At 42.3% G+C, this 26,208-nt stretch overlaps 1 protein-coding gene across 6 annotated transcripts in view; it reads right to left on the bottom strand.

Annotated features, from left to right (window-relative positions):
- Positions 1-870: 870 nt before the first annotated feature.
- HIVEP2 (HIVEP zinc finger 2) overlaps positions 871-26,208 on the bottom strand; it is a 106,153-nt gene continuing 80,815 nt past the window's right edge. For all 6 annotated transcript variants that reach the window (XM_048299911.1, XM_048299910.1, XM_048299909.1 and 3 more), the window contains 6 exons: positions 20,397-26,019; positions 19,491-19,645; positions 14,243-14,418; positions 11,538-11,639; positions 10,084-10,994; positions 871-3,416 (listed from right to left, as the gene is read on the bottom strand). In XM_048299911.1, the coding sequence (XP_048155868.1) occupies positions 2,598-3,416; positions 10,084-10,994; positions 11,538-11,639; positions 14,243-14,418; positions 19,491-19,645; positions 20,397-25,808 (7,575 nt within the window). In that variant the 5' untranslated portion in view covers positions 25,809-26,019 and the 3' untranslated portion in view covers positions 871-2,597. The remainder of the gene's footprint in view (positions 3,417-10,083; positions 10,995-11,537; positions 11,640-14,242; positions 14,419-19,490; positions 19,646-20,396; positions 26,020-26,208) is intronic.

Below are 26,208 nucleotides of genomic sequence, written 5' to 3'. Positions count from 1 at the left end.
CACTGTATACACATTAGCTCATTAAGAAAACACAATTAAGACTGTAAGCACCTGAAACCTCTTCAGCATTGCTCTATTGTAACCCAAAAATATCACATGCAATTTCAGTGATACTTGCTCACCGATTATAAAAAAAACATGCCCCAAGGCTGAGAAGGTGGATGGCAAATTGCAGCTGCAAATTAATTAAAATAATCAAACAAGCCAGAGGTAACTCCCACAGTAAGAGGTTGCTTACAAAGGCAATGTTAATAGAGCATTTACCATCAGGGGTTGCCTGGTTCCCTTTTAATGAAATATCTATGATTACCTGATTAGCTGATCATTGTGCACAGCATTTTGTTCTCAATACAGCCATGAAGCCCAGGAGGAGAGAGGCTTTTATCAGATGGAGCTTGTTTATTTAAAATGTATAATTGAGTCCTCCTTTTTTTTATGGAAGCATGATCCAACAGGCTGCTCATCTCCTACTACATATACTGCTTCTCCTCTCTCCAGTCTGAGATGAGCCAGTTTTCTGGCACATGCTTATCTTGGCAAGGTTATCACAATGATCTGGAATAAAGTCAGAACATTGCAATGGGTATGAGAAGCTAACCTTTAATGTTTAGAAGTGGTCACAGTTCATTATGGCATTACACTAGTTATATGCCATCGTGCTAGAAGTACGACAATATGCCACCTGTGGCTCTCTCCCCACACAGTATTACTGGAGAAATAAACTGGTTTAGTTTGATAATATGTGAGAAAGCCAAAATATGGTCCACATTTTTCACTACCACTCACATTTTTAAGGGTGCTTCTTGTGCAGGATGCTGAACACCAATAAACTTGGAAAACTCGAAGAACATATGAAAACTAGACACCTCATGCATGTAACTGTATATTTATTTCTTTTTAAAGAACACTCCTTAGATGTATTTTCAATATACAAACTTGTTTTCACAGATTTATAATCCACTAAATAGCACAAAATATAATCCAGGTCGTTGGTTTCTTTCATCTGTGTGTATGCATGCGTGTGTTTGAGTGTGTGTGTGTGTGCGTGCGTGCGTGCACGCATGCTGCTGGTGGTAGTGGTAACCCACCACACGTGTTCAAACACAAGCCCGGGCTCCTTCTCCCTTCCCTCTGGAGCAAACCTTGCCCAGATGGAGACCCTACACTGGAAGACTGTGACTTTCTTGCCCATGAAACCCATTTCAGAAGAGGCTGGGGTGGTGGTGCTCTCTGCCTCACCGGCAGGGCCACACACCTCTATCCACAGGACAGGACAGAACAGGACAGAACGGGAGCCTCCCCCGAAGCTGACACAGGTATTGCAGTAGGGAGTGGCCAGCTATGGAGTTCAAGTGCAAGGAAACACCTTTTTCTCCTCTTCAAACCCCTCTCTGACACTTCAGAGCACTTCTTCATGCCTCTTGCTCAGCCCTCAGGAGCAGGGGACTTCCAGGCTCGGCAGGGCGCCGTGTGTGCAGCCAGCAGGCCAGCTCCTCGCCCAGCCCCATGCGGCCATAGGGGCCTTGCCACCCTGCTGCTGGAGGCCAGGGAGCGGGTCAGGACGCTGCTCGGCTCTGCCTCCCGGCAGTCAGCAGTGCCCCAGTCCCGCTCCGGGAAGCACCAGCATAGCAAATCTTGCCGGTCCCGGTGAGCTACACAGATGGCACCAGGGATGCACGTATTTACATGGGGTGGAATGTTTTCCCATAGCTTTTTAAGGAGTGTATAGATCAACATGTTCACATAAGACCAAATACTTTTAATATATTTATAACTGTTTTATAAAGCTTTGAAAAAACTCACAATAGCACATTGTTTTACTTTAATGCTTTACGGTACTATCAGTTTAAAATCACAATCAGCACTTAAGTTATAGTCAATCCGGCAAACAAGAGACAAAAAAAAATTACAAGAGTTAAGAACTGACTGATACATCTTTTATCTTTTTTTTTAACTAATGCATAAGTGCAGAATAAGATAAGATACTCTAGTTTAAATATCTTGTTTTACAATATACATTTTGTTCTAATTACGCAACAGTAAATCCCATGCTTCACATAGAAAAGCAATCCACAACATTAAGAAAAAAATTTACAATTTATGAAACAAAGTAAATAAATATTAGTATTACAGAATCAGAGCTGTACATAAAAGCTGTTCAGTTTTAATCATATAAAAATATGTTTTAGTGCAACCTCACATATATTGATGCTGTTCTGTTTTACATCATTTAGATCCAAGTGTCCAAAAAAGGAAAGAAATTACATTTATTACAAAGCAGATACACAAATTCTAAAATATGTACAAATTACTGCTAAAAAAATGCTTATAAGAATATAAGCAAAGTAAAGAAAAGGCACAAACATCTGTACAATTTAAAAGTACCAGACCCAATAAGAATTTCAAATTTAGTTTTGGTCAGGCTCATGATGACTTGTTACTTTATCTAATTCTTTTGATATAACAAAAGTATATATAATAGCAAACTACTGTAACTTAGAACAGGCATGCTGTAAAGTTGAATACTTTTTCTATCTCTAGAAAAAAAAAAAAAAAGTGGGGTAAATGTATGGGTTAAAGTCTCCATGCATCTCAGATCAATGTGGCTTGCTCTTCTCAGATGACGGATCTTTCCTTTCCTGTGTGCTTGATGGGGGGTCGCTCCTGCTGTGAAAGCCCAGCTGCTGGACACCCACAAAGCTCTTGCTGTAAAAGGTGGGATGGGCTAGCGCAGTCTGTGATGTACCAAAACTGTCCTGTTCACCACCGTGCAAGTCCGGATGGGTGGCTGAGGCACAGGTCTGGCCTGGCTCAGATCCACTAAAGTGTTTAATGCTAAAATGTGCACTTTCTAAGGGTTTCTGGTGAGGCTCAGAAGGCCTCTGCAGCTGCTCCGCCCCGTGCAGAACGGCTTCTTCTGTGGCGATTCGCAGAGAGGCTATGGCTTTTGTACAAGTCTGTATGTTCTCCTCCTGCTCCCTCTCAGTAGCCACGACACTGTCCTCGGATGTGCTCTGCGCCAGCAACAGCAGCGGCGAGGAGGGGGCGCTGGGGGGAGCAGCGGGGTGCAAGCTGTGCGGAGAGGTACGTTTCTCATGGTGCTTAGAAATACTATACGATTCTTTTGTAAGGGTTTCCGCAGTTCCTCTTTGCTTCTCCTCAGAGAGCTCCCTCTGTAGGGCCAGAGTGGACGGAGAATGTAAACCTGAAAGGGCCACGGGGACTGAGTGGACCATCTGGATACCCCCAATAGGCATCATGGGGATAGGTGCTCGGATCTGTTGCTGGGAGTGTAGTGGAAGATGACTGAAGACGTAGTCGCTCGGACCTTCGGAGAACAGACTAGACCTGCGGTGCTCCATGCCTCCTTTTTCTCCATATATGTTGAAGTAAGGTGCCTGAGACAACCCCCTTCTCTGTAAGCAAAAGAAAAAAAGAGATGTCAGTGCTGCTACTAGCAGAATTCTTGTCTGGCTGCCAAACCACCTATCTGCTTTCCTGTCTAACTCAACCTCCCATTCACGAAGCACCTTTCATCCAGATGGATCCCAAAGCATTTGGAAAACTCCACTAATTGCATATCCAAACAACCGAGGAGGTTCTGCTTAGCTCAGCCCTAGAGGGCTCATGCCTCTGAAGGGAAAGGCAGTGGCTAGTTAAGAGAGTTCAGCAACACAACGCAGCAATTTAGGTCAGGAAGTGGATGATATTACATTCAACTGAAACTTTGAACAGAATTTGGGGTAGATAGATTTTCATTCCTCAGGAGAAATTTACCCTCTCTTTTGGAAAACTATGCTGGTATTTGGACTTTGTTGCAGAGAAATACACATCTGAACATCCCCTGCTCACCACCACTGCTTGGCATAACAGGGAATATCTGACAGCATGTATGTATTTTCTGCCTTCTGAAAAATCTGCTCTTGAGCCCCAGAGAAGACACTTGCTCCCTGGGAGCTTTACCCAATCCTTGGTGAAAGCAGATGGGTATTTCCATGCAAGTTTAAGTGTCTCTCTGCAATGAAGACACAAATTTTTCTAGTCATTGAGACAATGGAGCACCCCTCTGGCTTATCTGCAGTGTAAACAATAAATAATAACAAAAGCACAGGCATCAGCTGTGAGCAAAAGTGATGATTCTGTCCCAGGGAGACTCGCCCACTCATAATGGGATGGAGAAGAATGGGGGATTTTGTGACGGCTAATAAAAGCCAATCTCGCAATATTGACATTTTCATTGCCTTCCCATTAGTTCTCGCCTTGGAAGAATGAATAGCTCCATCTCCACTCAGTATTAAATATGCCCTGGGCTTTTGGGTTCCTTTTTCTTTCATTCTTAAGTTTTAAAATTTGTTTGCTATCTGATGATAAAGTATCATTTACTGCTGACCAGAGGAGTAGTGATGACACAAGTACAGGATGACATTTTTATAATTATGTGTGGGATTTTGCCACACAACTCTCAGGGACTCTCATATGAAATTAAATGAATGAAAATGCTCATGTCTGCTCTGTAAATTGACCAAACACAGATCAATTGCCCCAGAGCTGTGGTGCTACCGCAGCCTTGGCGTGGCAGCCCGAGGACTGTGCTGCTAAATGCCAATGCATTGAAGTGGCAGCACTTCACTGCTGGGAAATCCTAGCTCTCAAGGCATTAAGCAACCTCTTGATCCCATCCCAGGGAGCTGGTTTAGGGGGCAATTAAAGATTCAGTTTCTGTGCTACCCAAGGGCTCAATCTCACTGCGCTCAGATGCTTTGTCCTGTTTAATATAAATCAATGTCGAGACACGAAAGGGTGATCCATAATCATCAGACTCGAACTTCAGAGATATTATTCAGAGACTAATCTATGTTGGGAATTTTCCTATTCAGAAAGTGAGACGCTTGAGTCTCATAAAAGAGAAACTGTCATAAGAAAGCACAGTGACAGCACATTATATTGCTGAATAGGGAAAACTTTACAAAATAAACTGCAATTGACAAGCCACAAGACAGTTCACCTACCCTGTCAGTCCTCCCTATTGCTAACCTCACCTCTGCACAGCTGCTTGCCCCCTATTTTTTTTTCCATCTTTGGTCTGTCAACCAGTTTCTCAGTCATATTGTGCTTTTGAATGTTTCCTACACCATGACATTTATCACTATTACATCTGATGTGAACTTCGGCTAAGGGAAATGGAGCAAAAAAAGAGTAGAACTCATCAAAGAACAAACCTAGTCACACACATATCTCTAACTGAGAAAGACACTGGCTTCATGTTTTACCCTGCCAGAGTTTCATAAGGGAATAGAGCAAGAGTCTGTCCTTGTCGGATAGAGGTGTCTAACATGACAGAAACTGCTGTGTGCTTTAAGATTAGCAGCATCATCCAATATATGTCTCGTAGTCCCAATTTTAACATAGACAGTGACAGTGTGTGCATGTCACTGGATACCTTTCAAGCCTGGCTGGGCACATACTGGATTATTTTTCTCTAGCTCTGGTAGGTAAGTTTAGAAACAGATAATATAAATGGTTACAGTCACTAGTAACTGTTTCTTCCTCTTACCCTGCTTTTATTTCCTTTACCAATATCTAGCATTTTCATACCTACGAGCACACACACATATACATATTCATGGCAAAAGACTTTTTTCAACAAGCATCCTGAAAATCCAAAGACTTTATTCAGTTGACAGGGCAAGTATTAGATCACAGAGCACAGTGCAGGAAGTTACGGTATCTTTTTGCAGTGCAGTCAGAATGTGTTGCTGCCAGTGCCGCGAGATGAGCTCCTCTCTTTGTCAGGTGATGGGAATCCAGTTTGTTTCCCATTAATTCTCATTTGTTACAGTTTAGCATATTTCCCTTCAACTCCAGGTGACATAAAATTTCCCGAGCAACAGTATTCTGTAGCAGCTTTTCACTAAATGCTTTGACCTGGTCACAAAGCTAGACTGCCACATCACACCCCTGAGCAAAGCTATATCCAGCTTCACAAGTCCCCCAGAATGCCTCAGGGATGAGATAGGGTTTACCCTGTATCTGGTACATCACCCAAATCAGGCTGTGGGAGATTAAGAGGAAGATCACATTTCAAAGCCAAGCACCCTTCACAGACATCCTCTGGGCAGCCTCAGACCACAGCTTGCAAAAAGATGTTGGGTGGAAAACAGTCTCTTTGATTACCATGTCACAACGTACTTAAGGTTTTTTAAAGTTAAAAACCAGACAACACTGAACTCTATAGTGAAATTCGGTAACAGAGCATATTACCAATGTGCTTTCTGAAAGGCATGATGTGTAGAAAAGTGACTATAACTCCGTGTGGCCTTAGGTTTCAGGATCAACTCAATTTGCAGCCCTACAGAGAATGCACCACAGCAGCCCACATACACCAGTGAACCTATTTACAGTTTACCTGGAGTTCAGAAGTTTCTGGCTCTCTGTACAAGAAAGCATTTCACTCAAGATGATAAAGTAGTGAGTGTTTGGGAAGGGATTTAATATCTGTGTCTGGGATGATCAAAGGACCTTAAGTCCTATCAACTTTCAAGCAGTCGCAGAAGTGCCTAATTCCCTTCAGCCCTTCTGAATGTATCAAGACAGGCTTCAGACTTCAAAATGAATGAGATGAGAAACAAAATGGCAACACAAGCAAAATCCACTACTGCCTAGAAGCTAAAATAGTAGTGAGAGACGAGTCTGTACCACTCACAGCAAGATACCTTCTCAATTTCATTGTGTCTATCCTGGGACTGGAAGAAGAGACAAAGGTTCTGGTCTGCACTAGGAAGCAGCAGGGTGTACTAAGGGTTGGGACAAACAGGAACGGAGTGAAACTGTTTGTGCTGGATCCCATATTCACAATGCAAGTGTTGTGGGATTGGCAGGGAAGGTGGCTTCAGATTAGCCCTATGTTGTCTCTCTGGAGTCACTTGAATGGCCACTCACAGTTCAAGTGTATCCGGTGCCCTCCCAGTGCACATTTTTTCAGTTTAATTCCATCTGACAACAATCTAGGTCACTTACTCCAAGACTGATCTGAAAATGTGAGTCAAAGCACAAAAAATGTGACAACAGAGACATATGCCTGATCCAAACTAAAATGCTAAGAGAGATTCACTCAGGGTGAACAAATGAAGCCTTCCTATTCCTTCTCTTCCTCTCAGGACTGGCAGAAGATGACTGGGAAGAAGAATCTGAGCCCTTTGATAATGGCATCAGCCTCCTCAGAAAGGAAAGAAACCTCTGGCATTGACAGAAGAGAAGATGCCAAATGAATTTAGAGAGCAGAAGGTATCTGGCTTTAATTTTAAAGACACCAATTTAACTTGTCAAAGCCAAGGGGGACCCAGCACACACTAGAGACTTAGGCTACTTTGGAGAGTGTATTCTGTTGCAAGAGTGTATCCTGTTGTTAACAGCCAAAGGAAAAAAAAGTGTGTATTTTTCTGTATTTTTATACAATCTAAAAAAATAGTTACTTTCACCATGCTCTTTTCCACTTCCTAAAGAAATAATTTCAATTGCTTTCTATACGGTGCTTTCAATGCCAGAGCACTTTACAGGCCCTTTGCACAAGACGACCACAGTGCATGGACATTCAACAGGAAGCAACAATGAAGGGCAAGTAGACCAGCACTGGCCAAAGAAACTAGAGCAAATACATCAATTTCAGTTAAGAAGAAAGAAAACTGGCCTCTTCTGCGAACTGCAGGCTCTAGAAGCACAAAACTGCCCTTATTCCTGCGAGGACTGGGAAGCCAATGCAGCTGTTAAAGTATTTTAAGGATTGTAAGCTGACATGGGCATCACCAATGCAGCTGCTAATGATGTTCTGGTTTGCTGGATTTCACTAGTCTAAAAGTGAAAAACAACCTTTATTTCTTTTTCTCCTCTGACAGCTTTAATTTATAGCAAGCTCAGGTGTTATTTGTCTTCCCATCCGCTGAGTATAATAACTTGTGTTTCACTTAAACTCCTCTACTGTTTGGCTAAAGTACATCTTCCAGAAAGGTATCAAGAGAGGAGGAATCCATCTTTCCTTCCTTGCAGTCACTTGTTGTGATGGGCAATCATCCTCACTTGTCATTTTTTCATTTAAGTTTGCCTGGGCTCTGCTTCCAGTGATGCCTCCTGTACTCAGGTTGTAGTGAGTCTACTGAGGTCTGGCCTTCTCTCTCAAAACACTCAGCATGCCACCAAGTTACTGATGCTTTCTGTAAGACAACTGATATTTTACATTGTGTTTTTCACTGCCACATGCCTGACTCTACCTCAGAAATAAGGTAAGCTTTAGAACTCCATCTGGCATGGTGGACTTTTCAAAAGAAGGAGCTAGCAGTGCTAAGAGAGTCCTTACAATGTGCTAAATGCCTTACTGGAAGGTCTGTGTAACAAACAAGGAAAATACTACAGCAAGAACTGTCAGATGGCCAAGGATGACTGTTAACATATGCTTTTGGTAGCATCATTATATATCCAAAATCTTTACTACAGGATGCCAGTGTGTCTCGTGAGACACGAGGGACCAGGGCACCCTGCACAATGTCAGCTGTAGAATCCCATATGATCCCATTCATTTGACACTAAGACATCATAACTGGTTAAACTGGTGACTCTTCACCCACTTGTGATTCCTCACTTAGTCAGTAAAACCGCTGGTGGGATTTGTATCCTCTCTCAGCTGTGCAGTGATCATTCCTGTGAGAGTGCAGCAGAGTTTCAGCATGCCCTTTCTCAGGGACCATCTAATCAGCCACCCCTCTCTTCTGCTCTTCTCAACAACTTACCAGGCCATGGGGCCATGTCTGAGATGTGGGAGAAGTACCTGTGCTGCCCTTTCCTATAATTATGGCCACTCACGTTGCAGCTTTCCCTTATACCCCTGAAATGCTGGGAAATCACTTTTGGATCTGCCAGGATGGCAGCATCTCAGCTCTTTTTGGTCCGCTCCTGCTCCAGCCATCTTTGCCCAGGTGCATCCCTCACTTCATTCCTGGGAGCAGATAACACATCAGCCTGACTCTACAGAGAAAATCACACCAGAGCTCAGAAATGCTGACTGTATGAGCTCAGGGTTCAATTCTTCTCCTCCACAGAGGAACACCACAAAGAAGAGGCCAGCCAGGAGAAGAGCAGGGAGCAAGGAACTCTGAGGTAATCTGAGACTGCCACCCAGGTTGAACACACACACAGGCAGGCAGGGAGAGAGGGCAGCTACAACATCAACATGGCAAGGGAAGCATTGTAGATAAATAACTGAATTCACACATGGCAAGGCCATTCCTTACCTCTGAAGACATAATCTAGTTGTGGAGGGAGTGCTTTGTGAATGCTAGGGCTGGTCAAAAGTGCCAATCTGGCAGTTTCTGAGAGCTGATTTACCAAAAGGGAAGAGCACAGACAGCAGCTGTGCAAGTTTTGCATATTTCCACACAGACGGCTGCATCCCTGCCGGAACAGCCAGTTGTAACAGCACTTTCTGCGGGGCAGACAGCTGCCTGCTCCTCTCACACAATAATGTCCTTTAAATTCCATCCACAGATCCTGATTTCAATGTGCACTCTGCTTTTCCAAGAGGTTCTATTATCTTAGCATTTTTATTCCATTAAACAATACTCAGTGATGGGCACCATACCTCAGGTACAGGCCTTTAAGCCTTAAGCTTGGCTTGATCCCATTTGACAGTCTGGGAATTAGGAGATTTGTTACACTGCAGAAGCAGGCCTCACATACCATGTAAGCTCCCTCAACCATTTAAAAAATTATATATATATAATACATATAAAATAAATGCAACGAATATGGAGGCAGAAAATGCAAACCAGCCTAATTTCATTGAAATTAATGGGACTACTCAGGGTTGTACCAAGTGAAGATTTGCCCTTTAGGCTGACTCTAGTGCATCTAACTGAATCAGCATCCTGACTTGGTCCCTGTCTATTCCAAATTTCTTGCATTTGATCCAGGACTTCCCTCTAAGGCTCAAAGTTTATGTTGCCTTCCACAAAGCTGCAAAGATTTTTGAAATGCACAGATTTAATAAGAGTACTGTTTTTGACAAAAGGAATGAAAATATTCTTTCATACTTACTGAGTGTCCCACTGGAATAGATTCAGACTGTAAATATTGACCCATGGACAATGCTGGATTATGGTACAAGCCCCTCCGGGGAGATGCCGCTCTAACGGAGGCCATGTATCTCCTCTCTCGCCTGGGAGACAAATCTCTTCGAACAGACACATCTTTCCCTGGTGACATTGGTCTCCTTGGCGATAGGTGACGTCTTGGTGACACGTCCCGTCTTGGTGATAACTCTCTCCTCAGCACAGCCTCCTTCCGTGGGGAAAGGTGCCTCATGGGTGAAATATCTCGGCGGGGTGACAGATGCCTTCTGGGTGACAAATCCCCTTTTGGCATTAAATACCTCTTTGGTGAGTTATCTCTGTAGGGTGAAGAATCGTAGCCAGGTGACGATTGTCGACTGGAAGGTGAGAGGTCCCTCGGAGAAGAACTGGGATCTAACGAAAGCGTGCAATCCTCATCCATGCAGCTGGGTATGTCCAATCTGTCTTTATCAGGCTCTGAATCTGTACTCTTACTCTGGAAAAACCTCTGGTATTCTGTCATTTGTGTGTCTTCACAGGAGTCACTTGGTGTTACCAGCTGAGTAACCTGAATGCTAGGTAAGGTGACCAAGTAACTGATGAGGGAAGTGTGTCCCACTGAAAGGGAGCCCTCGGGGGAAGCCCCCTGTGACGCCGAAGCCGAGTTCACTGAAAGGGAGGAGAATCGAGGGGGCTGCGGGCTGGTGCTTCTTGATCTGGTTTTTGGTGTCAAGTCTCCCTGAGTATCATCAAAATCATCCTCATCTTCATCATCATCATCATTGTCATCGCCATCCTCGCCATCCGATTCCTCCGCATCAGAAAACTGGTGCTCTGCTGACAGCCCTGCCAGGTTGCTGCTCTTCTCTGCCTCCTGCTGCATGTCCTCCATGTTTTCTGCAACAGCCACAGCAAGTCCAAATGGTGAGCACATAACTCGCCTCTCACGCCACATCCATTCCCCACCCAGCACACTCATTGCTGTCACTGGACGCTCTTCATCCGGGATGGCTGCATAAAGCCATTCCTCACTGATAAAACCGTATTTTTTTCAAAATAATTCTTTAAAACTCTATACTTGAAAGGAAGTAGGAAAGCAAATTCATCCTATGCTACCTTCACTAAATGTTGCCATCTCTCACATCTTAAGTGGAAAGATTGGGAACCTCATACGAGACAGATGACAACAGGCCATACTTTTATTTCTAGCTCCTCTTCATGTAAAAAAATATTACTCAGACAACTGGATAGGATTTTTTTTTTTTACTTCCTGTTTATTAAAAAGTTAACTCCCAATTAAAAAATGCCCCAAATACTCTTACTATATTTTCCCATGCCCATCACTGTGCTAAAGTGCAATGAGTCATTTGCAGACTCCATACTTTCCATACTTTAGTTGGAATGAGGCCATTATGACTGAATTAAATCATTTTGACATACCTGCTTCTTCAGTTTCAGCATCATCTACAGATGTCATTGATACTCCAAGCTCCAAGCATTTTTTCATGTGTGCTTTAGACTTCATATGTTTTGTCAGATTTCCTATGGATCAGAGATTAATGTAATTAACGCACAACAACAAAGATCACTGTTCAAGTAAGGTTTTGGTGTATCTTAACTCCATTATGCGGCAGATGATGAGTTTCAGCTTTAAAAAACACCACAACAGACACGGCTGACTCATCTAGACCATTGCCCTCAGAGCCTGTTTTAATGAGAGCGGGTTTTTATATCTTAAGAAAATAAAAAATTCGAATAAACTGAGGGCCTGAGAGGTACACAGGCATCTCTCCAATTTTCCACATGGCATTTAGGCACCCCTAAAAAACTCACTTTTGGATGTGATCTATTCCTGGACTCACTGTCCATGATACATACAGACTGCCTAGACATCGAAGTAAGTCCACTTCAGAGCAGCCATCCAGGGCTCATGCTCCTATTTACATTGTGGCACCTTCAAGATAAGGGCTCTCCCATTTACTTCACACATAATTTTCAAATGCTCCATGTATTTGAAACACTTTGAAGCAAAAGTACCCCACAAAAAACAGACAGTTATGGGAGACTTCTCTATGCAAGTTTACCATCTAGCTGCAGTCTCTGAACTGAGAGGAGCTGTATTTACAGCACCCGCCTGGGATGTGGGAAATCCAGGTTCAGCTCCCAGATTTAGAGTACAGATCTAAGCCAGATACAGCAGAGATTTGAAAGCAAATCTCCTGTTCCCCTGAGGGAGCAATCTAACACTAGACTATTGACTTTCTGGAGTGCCTGTCTTGGTCTGTTTCTTCATAGATAAAAAAACTGGGTTGAGATTGGCCCCAAGAGACATTTCATGACAAAGAAACTTGAGCACAAAGCACAAGCTGGAGAATATCGCTCTAATCCATTTGCCACTTCAGTCTCATTTGCAACACCCAAAAGGGAAAGCATGGCACAAGCAAACCCAACCCATGACCAAGACATGGTGTGTCTTAGCTCAAGGAAAGCCCTCTAGAAATGCATTTATGCTGCTTCCAGGACCCCAACCAGCATCTCCAGATGGTGTTGTGGCACATGCCATCTTGGGGCAGGAACACTGCACCCCTCTTCTGGATAGTGCAGGTGTGCTTAGAAACTCACAAGCCAGGCTCTTCTTCTCTGACTTTCAGTTCCAGCCAGTTCAAATAATTCCCTTCTCAGTAGGAGTTTCTTGTGCCTGTGCACTGCATGAAAAGGCTAACTTGGCCATTGATGCTTCTGGATGGCTAAGTACTCAGAAAAACTGAAAACCTAAGTACCTCTGAAAGTACTGCTACTGCTCTCAGCAAAATACCAACAATAGTTATGAGGCTGACAACTGCTTATGATCAGTAATACACCAGTTAAACACTTCTTGTACTTCAAAGGCTAACTTAGTTTCTTCTTACTGATGCCCTTCTTGTACAATAGCAAACCACATCCTTCATGTTTCTTCTCCTCTGTCAGAAATGCCAGCCTCAGCAAGCAATTTCACTTTTTTTTTTCCATGCCACCTCTTCCTCCTGGAATGTCCTCTCTGAACACAGCTGTAAAACCACAATACTGTCAAGTACTTCAAGTCCCTCCTCAAGACCCATTCCTACAGTAATGTCAAATGTAAGCAATGATACGAGAACAGCTCACCAGATGGTCTACTGGGACTACAAACAAGCAGCTCCTTGTCTTTGTCTCTATATGCCCATGAAAGTTCTCATCTTAAATTAGGTTGATGGGTCTACTACCATCCATCAGCTATTCCCATCTTTGGCACAGGAAGAAGTGCTGGAGTCATGGAAACTATTACAATCCTCAATCCTCAAAACAGCCATGAAGCTGCACTGGGATCTTGGGAGAAAATTTCTTCAGCTTCCTTTCTCCCCATTTGAGTTAAGTTCACTGCACTGGGACCAGAATCCATTTCTTTTGTCTGCCAAAGGGAAGCTACGAAACTGAGAATGTAAGGCTCATTTGGGCTGTGCTACAAAGGAATGCTACCAAGGAGAGGATTTTTTTCTTTCGAGGAGATAGTTGCATCACAAATCTGAATTCCACAGAATATAATTATCTGTGGCCTCAGGGTGACAAATGGAAGCTTTTTTCTGTGCTGATAAATACATGTGAACAGAAGCTATCAGATCTCTATTCATAATTAATGCCACAGTGGATGGAGTGGCCCATCTTGGAGACATACATTATTTATAAACTTGAAACTGACCCACTATAGAGCCTGTGAAGGCATGTATTCCTCAGCAGCTGATGCTCTGCTTCTACATTATGTCATAAGAAGTGTAGTCTCCTGGTAGCATTTAAGTGTTGCTGCAATAAAAATTTGCACCATGTAACAATGTTAGCAGAGTATTATTTTTCAGGGTATTTCTTATGCTACTATATCTTCTCTGCAGACAGAAGGACCAGCCAAAAGCCTATAGGTCTTAATGAAGCTATCCAAGGAGTCTGAGAGTCTTACAAAATCCCTGGATCAAACAGAAGAGAACAAACTCTCTTATACAGTCCTGTATACATAAAACCACAACAATTTTATTCTGAAGAAAATTGGCAATGTCCTTGATTGCAATGGGCAATTGGATCCCAGAGGGCAAAACAGCTCCAGAAGTGGTAAGAGCTCAGCAAAAAGGGTCAAGTACCTTTAGTTTTGAAGGCAAAATTGCACAACTTGCATACGTAAGGCCGGACATCAGTGTGAGTGCGGATATGTTTTTTGAGCATGCTTGGCTTTTTGCAGCGAATGCCACATTCTTCACAAATGTACTTTCCTCGGCCACGACCTCTGACATAGACATAATCCTCATTTGATTTATACCTGTTGGAAGAGAGCAAGTATTTAAGTCATACAGACTCTAGGTCTCGTACATGTACAAACATCACTTCTATGCATCTGATCCTCATCATCAAAGCAAACTCACAGAAGTCCAAAGGAACTACTGAATTCTCACTCTGGAACTCATAAAGTATTTGGCTTTCAGTGAATGTACTGGTCCCAGTGTATTTAAACAATATGAGACCAACAGGTTGCAGTATGAGAACAGTATAAACACCTTGTCAGGAAACCAATGAAAAACCATTCCTGTAGACACAACTCCAAATATAAGCCTGCAGGTTGGATTTATTTCAGCTCACTGTAGTCTTGTACAGCACAGACATTTACCAACCAGCGTTGTTTTGCAGCACGGTTCATTTAACTATTTTAGTGCATTTATCCCTTGGGATCAGATAAATCACATCCTGGAAATGCCTGTTTCTTCCCATTAAGTATAAAGGGAACGCAGATGACGAGCAAGGATGTATGCATTTACATCACAGACGCCTGACATTCCCAAAGATAAATCGTTCCCTAAAGAGACACTGAGTTGAGTTCACTCAGGTATGTGATGCTTTAGAAATAAAAGGGTAAACGTCACACGTGGATACTTTGAAGAAAGCTATTATGGGAATTTTTCTTAGCACAGACATAAGCTTTCCATGCTATTTTTGCTGATCACATAGTGTGTGGTTAGAAAATAAGTAAGATATGAAAATCTACGTAAAGCTGTACATTGCCTTTATTATTGTGCTAAATTGTTAATACTGAAATCTAAAAGAGTCCAGGGAATCTACTCAGGCTGTTCTGAGGTTTGAAGACTGCTGGGCATTCCTTTGGGGAAGAATTCCATCATCATTCATCCAAAGTAAAATCCAGGAAGTGCAAGAACTGAGAAATAATATTTTTTCTGCCCTCTGTCCTCCATTGCCCTCTTCCTGAGCAGAACAAAGTATTTTCAGTCACTCTGTGGATGCACAGCCCACAAAATATCGTTGCTACTGACATTCAGTACTTCAAATAAAAAAGGGACTGTGTGAAAGATTCTGTTAATATGATGATAACTCTACAAGAAAAAAGTGGCAATTTTTGGGTTACAGAGCTGAAACATTTTTCAAGTGTGCTTTTCTTAGATGAACACTTTCGCATATGTTTAGCTATATCACGGGCAATATAAATACTGAAGTTAATACCTTAGAAAAACATAAAACAGTGTCCTGTTCTCAAGTCCATCTTCTTATCTATTAAACACATCAGCTCCTCTTTCAAATGTGGATGCCTACATTCAGGTTTTTTCATCTAATTTTCAGCAAAGTTGTCCTTCTCCTATATATTTTATTGTCCCTGGCAGCATGGGCAAAACTGCCATAGTCTAATGTAATTTAATATTTACTGATCTCTCTAGCAGGTTTTCTGTACAACATTTCTGGGATCTTGCTTGTCTGGCTGCCCCATTTCCCAGGTTCTCCTTCATACACATGCCAATGACTGCTAGTCATTTCTCTATCCACTGCTTCATCAACTAACTCCAGGCTTTCTCCCACAGACAAAAAAAAATGCCCATTATTATTTGAAATACTGCCATTTTATCTTCTCTTCATCTCTCTTTACAGTCTGATTTTGCTGGGATGGAGTCTACCATATCACCCCTGATTGATACTGGTAAGATAAATGCTGTGCTATTACATGTGCTTTTCTGTTGCTCCATCTCTGCTCTTCTTCTGCTTGACCTCATTCCACTGGCTTCTGTCACCTGTCAGATCCCATTGGACACAAAGACAATGATAATACATGTGTCTCTTCATCATTCATATAGATGGTTTTTGGCCACAACTGACCTTGACTCTTTAAGTATGCTTCATCATAACAATGACTGTAAGAGAAATGACACACACAAACTTGACATTTAAAGACGGGCTGGTGCAAAAACTAAAAGACCAGAAGTCTGAGTCTATCGAGATTACCTTTAAGACCCCAGGAATATTAGATCTTACTGCTAACTTGTGCCTCTCTCAAAGCTTTGAGTAATTTCCCCCTTCCTACTATGTAACGTGCACATAAGGACTTCAGTCACTGCCTCTCTGAGTTTGACTTGGATAGGACTCTTGAGTTAAAAGGCATCAACAAGTCTCAGAGTCCTGCAATTTCTACCCACAATGTTATTTTATTTGGGTTTTTCAATTTGAGTCTATTACTGATAGATATAAAAGAACGAACATAAGCAAACTGTGAATTCTTGCTGTCGGCTGACAATGTCATTAAGCTAGGTGTCAGACAGGCAGGCATGCTTGTCCTGTCCCTCCTTTCTTTGCACACCATTAGTAACTAGCTGTACTGCAGCAAGTACTGAGCTTTAAATGACTGCTTTTCTTTGAGGAATACTGCTTCACATCCCATCAGTCACATCTGCAGTCACAGATGATGGAAAGCAGATTTTGTGACTTGGATAATTTCACTTGAATCAAGCCACTTGCCAGTGGTAATAATGCAGTTGTAAGTTTCTTCCTTCCAAACTCCCTCTGCTATGATGCTTACAAAATGCTCTTGATGGGCTTTATGCAGCAAGGTGGTGATGTGCTCTGACATCTGGTTATACTGGCTGATGGTTGGACTTGATGATCTTAGAGCTCTTTTCCAACCATAACAACTCTATGATTCTATGATCTACTTTTTGCCTCAATTCTGATTCTGTTCCTTCAGCTTCTCACTCATCCCCAGCCTCAGCTGGTTTTTGCCCAGCTGCCATACAAATGCCCCACCCCACTGGCACAAGGCAGCTCCAGAGCTGCAGTTCCCTGCCAGGTGGACAGGTGTTCCCACAAACCAGAAGCGGACAACCACAGATCTTTCTCAGCTAATTACCTTCTTCACAGCTGTGAAACAAAAGCAATCACAAAGCCTAAGGAAACCCGTTCCCCATGACAACCGAAAACCAAATATCCTGCTGAAACAAGATATGACCATCCATGCTTGTCTGTCCAGGGGAGAAAATGTGACACGAAGACAACAGACATTTGCTATATCGTTCATTGCACTATGTGCTGAGAGGAGATGAAGATGTGCTTGAAGAAAGAAGAACAAAATAGCTCAATAAACAGCCAAGAACAAGCAAGCACAGAAACCCACCCATGTCAAAAACTAGCTTTCAGAATTCATAAACAACAACTCGAAGAGAAGGACAAATTCAATAATGAGGACAGAAAGCAATGCAAGACATGACAATAATATCTAAGGTATTACATTGATTTAATAAATAGTCAAGTGAATGTCTAGAATGGAAAGAACGAATCTATTCTTCCACAAATAATTCTTGTAAAATGCAAAATAAAGTTACGATGCATGAGTAAAGAGTGAACCTACAAACACTGCATCATCTCATTTGCTGTAGTTTTGCAGGTAACATGTTTCTAATGAGGAAGCCCCAGTCTATTGCACAGACTTTGTTCTCCCCACTCCAGAAATTAATGTGCACATCAAGGTTTCTTATATTTTGTTTCACTCAAAGGGTATCTAAACATAGCCAAATATTACTAGGAGACATTTCTAGGTGAAGTGTGAATTATATGATTTTACTCAAATAGTTTCATAAACCTTACTGGTGTACAGGAAAACTTAAGGAAGTGCAAGTAACACACAAAATTTCCTAAAGAAAGTACTAGATAGTAGAGGCTTTTTATAGAGTGATCTGCTGCAGCTCACGCTCATTTGAATCCTCCTTTAAGTTGCTTTTCTTAACACACTTTTACTTTTCTGACCTCTCATCATGAAGCTTACATCAAGGTAGACTGTCTTCAGCTGGGTCATCCAAATTCAGAAATGCTACATAGTGGGAAGCAGGAAAATTTTATACTTCAAAGTGGGTGTGAGTTGAAGCAACAGCTCTTTAAATTTCTTGTAAACTTAGGCTCACTGCTGAATTTGGGTCACTCTTGTAAAGCCAGCCTACTGGCTCAGGTACTAGGACAAGGTACAACTACAGAGAACAGACGGGACAAGGGTGTCTGGGCCAGTACACCTATAAAAATCTCCAGAATAACTTTTTCAGTCTTTCAGGCAAGATGTAGGCTATACTCCTTCAGTGTTGCATACTACAGAGAAATGGTAATGGTAACTTCATGGAGACTATTCAATCTCAGACAAAAACATGAAGTCAGTGAAGGACAACTGTAATTTTAAAGGGAACAAACCGACAGGAGAAGGAAATGGATGTATGAATTTCTCACATCTCCCTCCTGACCTATTTAGTTACCCCAATAAAACAGTGCTGTGAGACCATCTGAATTTGGTAAGACTGAAAAACACATCTTGTTTAGCCACCTGACTATGCAGTACCAAAAACTGGCAAACTAATTGCATTGTGTCAGAATTCTGTAAAAGAAACAAAACAGTATCTTTCATTTTAGAGTGAACAGCAGAGACAAACAAGTGTCTATTTAATTTTCTTTTCTTAAGAAATTTCGTAAGCCTCAAAACAATGTTAATTGGCTTTCCCCTCTTTGTTATTTGTTTCTGTTATCACTTGAGTGATAGATTGCCACAGTAAAATTAAACATTATTTTATCAACCATACATGACAGATCTATGGATTAGGCTTAGATGCCATAGATTTCATTGGCATCTTATGTTTTATCTCCAAAATCCAACCTCGGTAAATAATACAATATTACAAGAATAAGACTAAGCATGCCTGGTCAATCCGTTTAACTGAGTGGAAGTACACAGTGCCTAAAAATGGAAAGACATCCTCATGGAAGTCACTAAATACAAAGAAATGGTACAGAAAATATCAAAATGGTAACAGTTCATCCATTTCCCTATGACTTAAAGTAACAATTTTGAGTGAGTGCTCTCACACAGAATGGAAACAATTGTCTTAATAGCAAAGTAGAGCCCAAAGTGAGTATACAGGTACACTGCAGTGCATTTTAAGACTGACACAAAAAAGAAGAGACTTGGGAGCTACAAGACATGGCAGGAATACAGGAGACTGTTCACATCCTAATTCATTCATACTCATTTTCAAATGTCTTTAAAATGACAGGCTGAGCTTGAAATTTCCAGTTATATTTTCTTACCCTCCTTCAAAGATTTTAATTCGTATCGGCTCAGTTTGTTTGGATGTAATGTCTTTATCTCCATGAATGTCTCCTTTTACTCTTTCTTTTATAATATTCCCCACTACTTTCTTTTCAAGCTTGCTGCCAAACAAGAAGAATGGCTCGTGTTTCATCTGTAGAACAAAGTCAAGGAAGGGTGTTACTGCTGGAGCACATAATAAACACACACTTCATTTCAAATACTTTTAACATACCAGGTCAAAACCAAACTCTCATTTTGGTGCAACTCTATACGGTGAATTAATCTGTCCCATTTAATTTGACAGAGAATAAGAGAGGAGGCAACACGGACAAATTTTTACGAGAGTCTTGACAGAAAAGACAATACTTATCTTTCCTCAGGAAAAAAAAATCATGGAAAATAGATATGGAAAGCCTCATAAGGTAATTTATTGCCATTACAGAATTTTCCCTGGCACCATTAGCAAATGCTTAATCTGCGAGGAAGAGTCAGTATGTAAAAGACATTAAATGGATCTGAAGATCCTTACTCAATTTTAGCTTAATCTTTTCTTACAAATGCATGTGGATGTTTGTGTCTGACACTGTTTAAATCAGGAAAAACCAAGGGCAAAATAAAAGGAGATAATGTATCAGGCTCTGGCACACATGAAAGGAGGGCTTTAAAAGCCTCACTTTTTACATCTGATTTTGAAAATGGAGACAGAGAGAGAGACAGCAGAAGCAGCAGAGCTTGCAGAAGGATAAACTGAGTCTCAAAAGTTGTTTTGGGAAGATGTCACTGGCTGATTTCCCAATGGGGAATCTTTTAAAAAAAAAATCATTTAACTTGGATTTTATAGTTACTAGAAATTTCTCATATAAACATATATGAATTTAATTTTATTAAAATTTCTTATTTACCTGAGCAAACTGCTTCCATGCACTTGATGATGTCAGTTTACCAGCTCCAGGTCTGTGCATAGCAGCCAGGGTGTAGATCTCCGTGGTGGTTTTTTGCTTGGACCTCAGAAGTGCTAAAGTGGTCTTTGTACTTAGCCCAGATGGGTTTGGGTTACATGAACTTATACACCATGAAGCATAAACAGAAGCTTTGAGGGTTGGTTGCTGAGTGTAATTAGGTTTTGTATAGTTTAAGAAACACCAGCTCACAGTAGTCGTAGTACGCAGACTTGGGAACTGAAGGATCTGATGAAAATCTGCTACATCTGTCAGGAGAATGGTTGAGGCTGTGACTCTCCCAACAGTATTAGATGACATCTGGACTAACATCCCAAGAGGCAATTTTTGATGTTTCAGTTGGTCTTCTGTCTGAATTTCTCCTGGTGGCAATGAAGACCTCTGTGGACTCATGCTCATATCTGAGGCTGTTTCATCCACATCCAACTCTTCTGGTGAGTCTCTTCCTTCAGATGGGCCACTGGACTTCTGTCCTGGTGATGTGGAATCAAAACTGGAAAGTTTCTCTCTGCTCGGTGGGAATGCATCAGCTCCTGCCATGCTGACAGGGGGGAAATCTTGAGATGATGAGGATGACAGCGATGAAGAGGATGACATGGATGGCAGACTTTCTTTTGGCTCAGTAGCACAGCTCTGCCTTACTAGTTGAGGCTTCTGCATTCTTGGAAAATCTTTCTTTATATCTGAGTTAGTTAACTCAACTGCACTTAGTTCCTCAACTATCTGCCCATACATTTTTTCTTCTTTGACTCGTTTCTGCTGCTTGGTCTCCATGAAGAGCTCCAAGCTGCTGGCAGGGGAAAGCATTCTTTTGCTTCCTCCCAAGGTAGAAGCCATGTCAGAAGTAGAAGGCAAACACAAAGGAATTGGTGGCTCCAGTCCAAGTGGAAGTGTCTGCGGCACTTTCCATAAAGGATATTTTTCTAGTCCTCCATGATGACCCAACATCTGAGCAATGTTAAATCCAATTCCTTGCATGGTTGCATTAGTTGCCAATGTTCTTTGAGAAACTGTCTCATCAACTTTACAAATTACAATTGCAGGACTGTTGCTCTGTCCAAGGATCTGGGAAATGCTTGTGTACATGACACTACCATATGATGGCACATGGGTTTGAATCCTAACAGGAACAACTGTTCCTGGCAAAGGCTGTACAGATCCATCACTTGGAGAGTCAAAATCTGTCTGAAGATGCTGCTCAGATGAGGTATCTGTTGGTTTAATGCTATGGTCTGACTGGTACTTAGCAAGAGTATTTTTTGAATAGGGCCCAGATGTTCCTGAGTAATGCTGGTATGCTTGCTCTTTAGCATGCACATAATCAGCTGCTTTCTTTCCAATAAGCTCTGGTGCATGTTCCAGGTGATAACTGGGAGGAACATCTGTTTGGAAAGGCTGTTTGATATAAGATTTCTGCAGCTGTTGTACAAATTGATGCTGGAAGTGCAGAGGTTCTGTGCAGGACTGCCACAAGATAGGTTGCTGAGATGGTGGTAAGTGAACCATGCAGACAGCTGGATAGGGGAACTGAAACAAGGTGCTATGAATAGGAGGAAATGGGACCTTTTCCTGATGTGCAAATAGCTGCTGCTGCTCTGATGGATGTTTGTTAGGAATATAAGGTGCTTGTTGGATTAAGGGAGTCCTTAACATTTCCGGGCTGTCTGCAACAAGAGCCTGTTGCTGGGCAAGGTGGGATGAGCTATTACTAAGCTGGGCACAAGAGCCAATAGCCTGTTTTCCAGAGTCATCTACCTGAATGGGCTGAAGTACAGAGGAAGGGGAGTGATGCCAGGCAAGCTGGGAAGAGCGAAGACCAACCTGTGAATGTTCCATCTGCTCCTGCTTTATACTTTGTTCTGTGCTCTGATCAGTCTGGGAAATCTCTGGAAAACCACTGAAGGAAGCTTGGCGAACCAAGAAGCATTTCTTTCTTTCTCGGGATGGAGACAATGCCACAGTAGGTGTTCCAGCTGAAGAGGCATGAGACAGGTTCCCATAGTCAAAGGATTTACTTCGGATCTCTGGGATTTCAGCAGCATGAGGACAGGGCATCTGTTCAGATGAGCAGCGTCTCATTTCCCTCTGATGGTGATGCCCAGGGACGGAAAGTGAGTAAGCACCTGCTGGAACTGTTAAAAACTCAGACTGTTTTCCAAATTCATCTTGTTTGGGAGGTGTGATGAACTTCACATTCTCTTCTCTTTCAAAGGACATTGAAAAACTCGAACTGTGAGACAAATTACTTTCTTGGCTAGGGCTACGAGAGAGGCTTGTACCTGTAGACTCAAAGCTAGATTCTCCAGAGGAGTGCTCCATGTCAGCCAGTCTTAAACGCTTCTTTTTGGGTGGTAGCTTTTCAGCTGGAAGTTGAGAAAGGGTTTCACTTCTCTGGGGCCACTGGAATTCTTCAGCAGGTCTCTCCTGCTCTTTACTCTGCACTTCTTTATCTTTTTCAGGCTTATCTGGCTCCTCTGTGACACGAATTTCAGGTACCTGTATGTTGTGCTGGCGAACCAACCTGGGTTGCATATGACATGGCTGAGGCTGCTGGGATGGGGATGGCTTACCGGTGTCAACATTTTCCATTTGTGGAGCTCGGTCTGGGCTCATCGGGGACTCACAAATCTCGCTCTCACATGTTTCAGATGGTGAATAGATCTTTTCCTGCTGACATGCAATATGTTCTGTAGATTCAGACCTTTCAAATGAGTTTGGCCTACTCAATGAATTTGTGTGCTGAATGACAGAGATGACATTTCCAGGGGGCCTTTTAACCAGTGATTCTGCAGTCTTTTCTTGCTCTGCAGTTAGGGTTGAGTCTTCCAGAGAAGCTGCTGGACTTCCAGACTGCAAGTAAGGCCTGCACATTTCAAAACGCTCCACATGGCAATGGGGAGCATTGTCCAGGCCTTGAAGGGCAAATCCACTTCTTGGCACTTCCTGAATTTGGGATTTGGGATCCAAGTCCAAAGGTTGAATTCCTCCAGGGGTGCCAGTTGTACTGCTGCAAATCATAGGACTGTCTTCCTCATCTCCAACACTCTCCTCTTTCCTGCGCTTCCTGTTTTCAAAAGTTGTTCCAAGCATGGATGGCACTGACTGAGATTGTCCAAGTGGATCAATAAAAAACTCTCCCCCCTTGTTCATCCCACCTAAGGATGGCAAGTCTCTGTAGTTCTGTTTCTGAGCTTCAAATTCTTCCCACTTTCTGTAGTGCTTTCCACTGGCATCATAGTCATAAAAGGTCTTGTCTCCTTTCTTCTCTTTCAAGGATGGTCCTTTGTCACCTGCTGTCTGTCTGCTGGAAGCAATAATGATATTTTTCCCTGGTCTTCCATGATAGTCTGAATCTGAGTGTCCTTCCTGCACAGATGGCAGTTCAAAGGCACCCTGCCTTCTCAACATCCTTTGGTGGGATATCCCCACTGTCCCAGGATAAAATACATCATCAGAGCCAGTCATCTTCTCATCAAATGAATGGCTTCCTCTCAGAGATGGGGGAATACTTAGGCTGTTTGCAGAAGAGGTTGGCATGGAGTTACTTCTGATAAGAGGAGAGGAATCTACTGGGGGCTCTAGAAGGACAGGCACATCACCCTGCTGATTGACTTGGTACAAGTTGGATTCACTTTTGATGGATGATGTGGTCTGGGATTGTCTACATTCTGTATTGCTGCCTGGATAAACTTGTGTAGATTTAATAGAGCTCAAATTACTGGAGTCGATGAGTTCCTCTTTATTTGGAGTCAGGTGAGAAATATGTTCCTCAAGCATCTTGATATCTAATCTGTTATTTAAAAGAGGTGATGGGTCTGTTTTGCCCTTTCTACCCATTAAACTGTGTTCCTGATTTGTTGTGGCTACAGTTAGTGCTGTCCTCTGATTAATCCTATAGAACTTCCCAAAAATTATCTCTTCGTAAGACTTTGCATTAGTATTTGGTGGGCTAATTTGCTGCTCAGCACTTTCTGAGCGGGAAAAATAGCCAGAGTCAGTGCTTCCTTTACTGTGGGGGCTCAGGAGGTTTAATGACTGTTCAGAATCTTGTCCTTTCTTCTCTGACAGTCTTAGTGCAAGTCGCTGTTTAACTGTATGAGAGTCATCAGACTTGGTACTTAAGGATGGGGTTTGCAACATATCAGAGCTAATATATGGTGAACTCTCACTCGGTAACTGGATCCCACTTTTAGGGATAATCAAAATGGGGACTTTCATCGGCCCCACCAAGGACTCGTCCATGGAGGAGTGAAAACCACTCCTGCTAGCAATGTCCAGTGGGAGCTGCGAGATGGGGCTCAGTTTGTCAGATGCTTCCACTAGGAGTGAGGTCTCCTCATCAGTGTCTGTGCTCTGCTCACCATCTGAATGAATTTCAGCTTCCACATCGATGTAACTGGCATCAAGGTCCAATTTAGAGACTGCTGACTCTGTGAAAGGTACCAATCCTGCCTTAATTGCATGGGCATGTGACTTCCGGTGTTTGTAAAGGTTGCTTTTTGTCTTGAAGGAGAAACCACAAGGAACACAAGGGTATGGTCGCTCACCAGTATGAGACCTAATATGCTTTTTAAGTACACTAGGTTTGGCACAGGCCCGATTACAGTAAGGACAAATATACTTGCCAGGCTTTTTGGGTTTGTGCTCTTTTTTGTGAGCATCTTCTGATTGTTCTAAAGATTTCTGCGAATATTGGCTGTATGCAGGGTTCAAACTTGGAATCTTCTTCCTGGAGAAACTTCCACTATGGCTATGCATATGAAAAGGAAACAAGTCCTCTGAGGCAACTGATTGCAAATGGCTAGGAAACTGCCATGGAGGGCCTTCCAAGCTCTGATGTGGCTTTATGTTGTGCAAGAAGCCTTGTGGCAACGAATGCTGTGGAAAGGAAAGTGAATGTTGACATGAGTAAGGGCTTGGACAATGCTGAGGATATTGCTTCTCTGTGACTTGCTGTGCAGCTTCACTTGATGATACCAGTTTCCCAGAACTAAAAAGTTGTGCTGATGCTGTGTTTCCTATTTGCTCGTGATCTATTTGTGGTTGCCGCTGTACTTCTTGACTGCCGAAAGTGCTCATCTTAATAACAGCTGAATGTTCTTGCCTCCATCTACTTGGTACTTTAGCAGTTTCTCCAGACCTTGAGGTAGCTTTTTGCCCTATAGCTGTGTCCCCAGAGTCCATTTTGTTACACAAGGTCTTAAGTGCTAGTTCACTTGAAAGCTGTGCAGACACATGAAGTGTGCCCAAAGCTGTGCTTTTTAAAGTTTTGTTGCTCCCATTTTTCCAGGGCTGTTGCAAGTTCACAGACTTTTCTTTCTCTTTGGAACTTTCCACGCAGTAGTCTATAGGCATTAGATTTGTGTCTGTACACTAATGAGAGTATTATACAGTTCTGTTCATGGCATGAACTCTCCTAAACAGTTTATTATACATTTGCAAAGACCTGTTATAGCATTTGGACATGTTCCATTGTTATTAAATAATGAGATGCAGAATGATCCAGAGATACTTATGATCTCCTAGAGCAAAGTTCTCTTCATCTCTTCCATGGTGACACAGCTATCTGTACAGAAATATAAAATAAAAAAAAAAAAAAAAAACAAACCCACACACACCAGTTAGTACAGCCATACTAAACAACACTTTCAGTGCAGTCAGTTGCACTTCTATTTAGCCTTACATGGAAATTACTGAGGGACTTAAGCAAAGGTAACTACATTTCACAAAACTCCCTTTTGTGAGCAGACACAGT

Source organism: Corvus hawaiiensis, chromosome 3 (assembly GCF_020740725.1).
Source record: "Corvus hawaiiensis isolate bCorHaw1 chromosome 3, bCorHaw1.pri.cur, whole genome shotgun sequence".
Classification (NCBI taxonomy): Eukaryota; Metazoa; Chordata; class Aves; order Passeriformes; family Corvidae; genus Corvus; species Corvus hawaiiensis.
The sequence above is the reverse complement of the archived record's forward strand: the minus strand, read 5'-3'. Positions and strand labels throughout refer to the sequence as shown.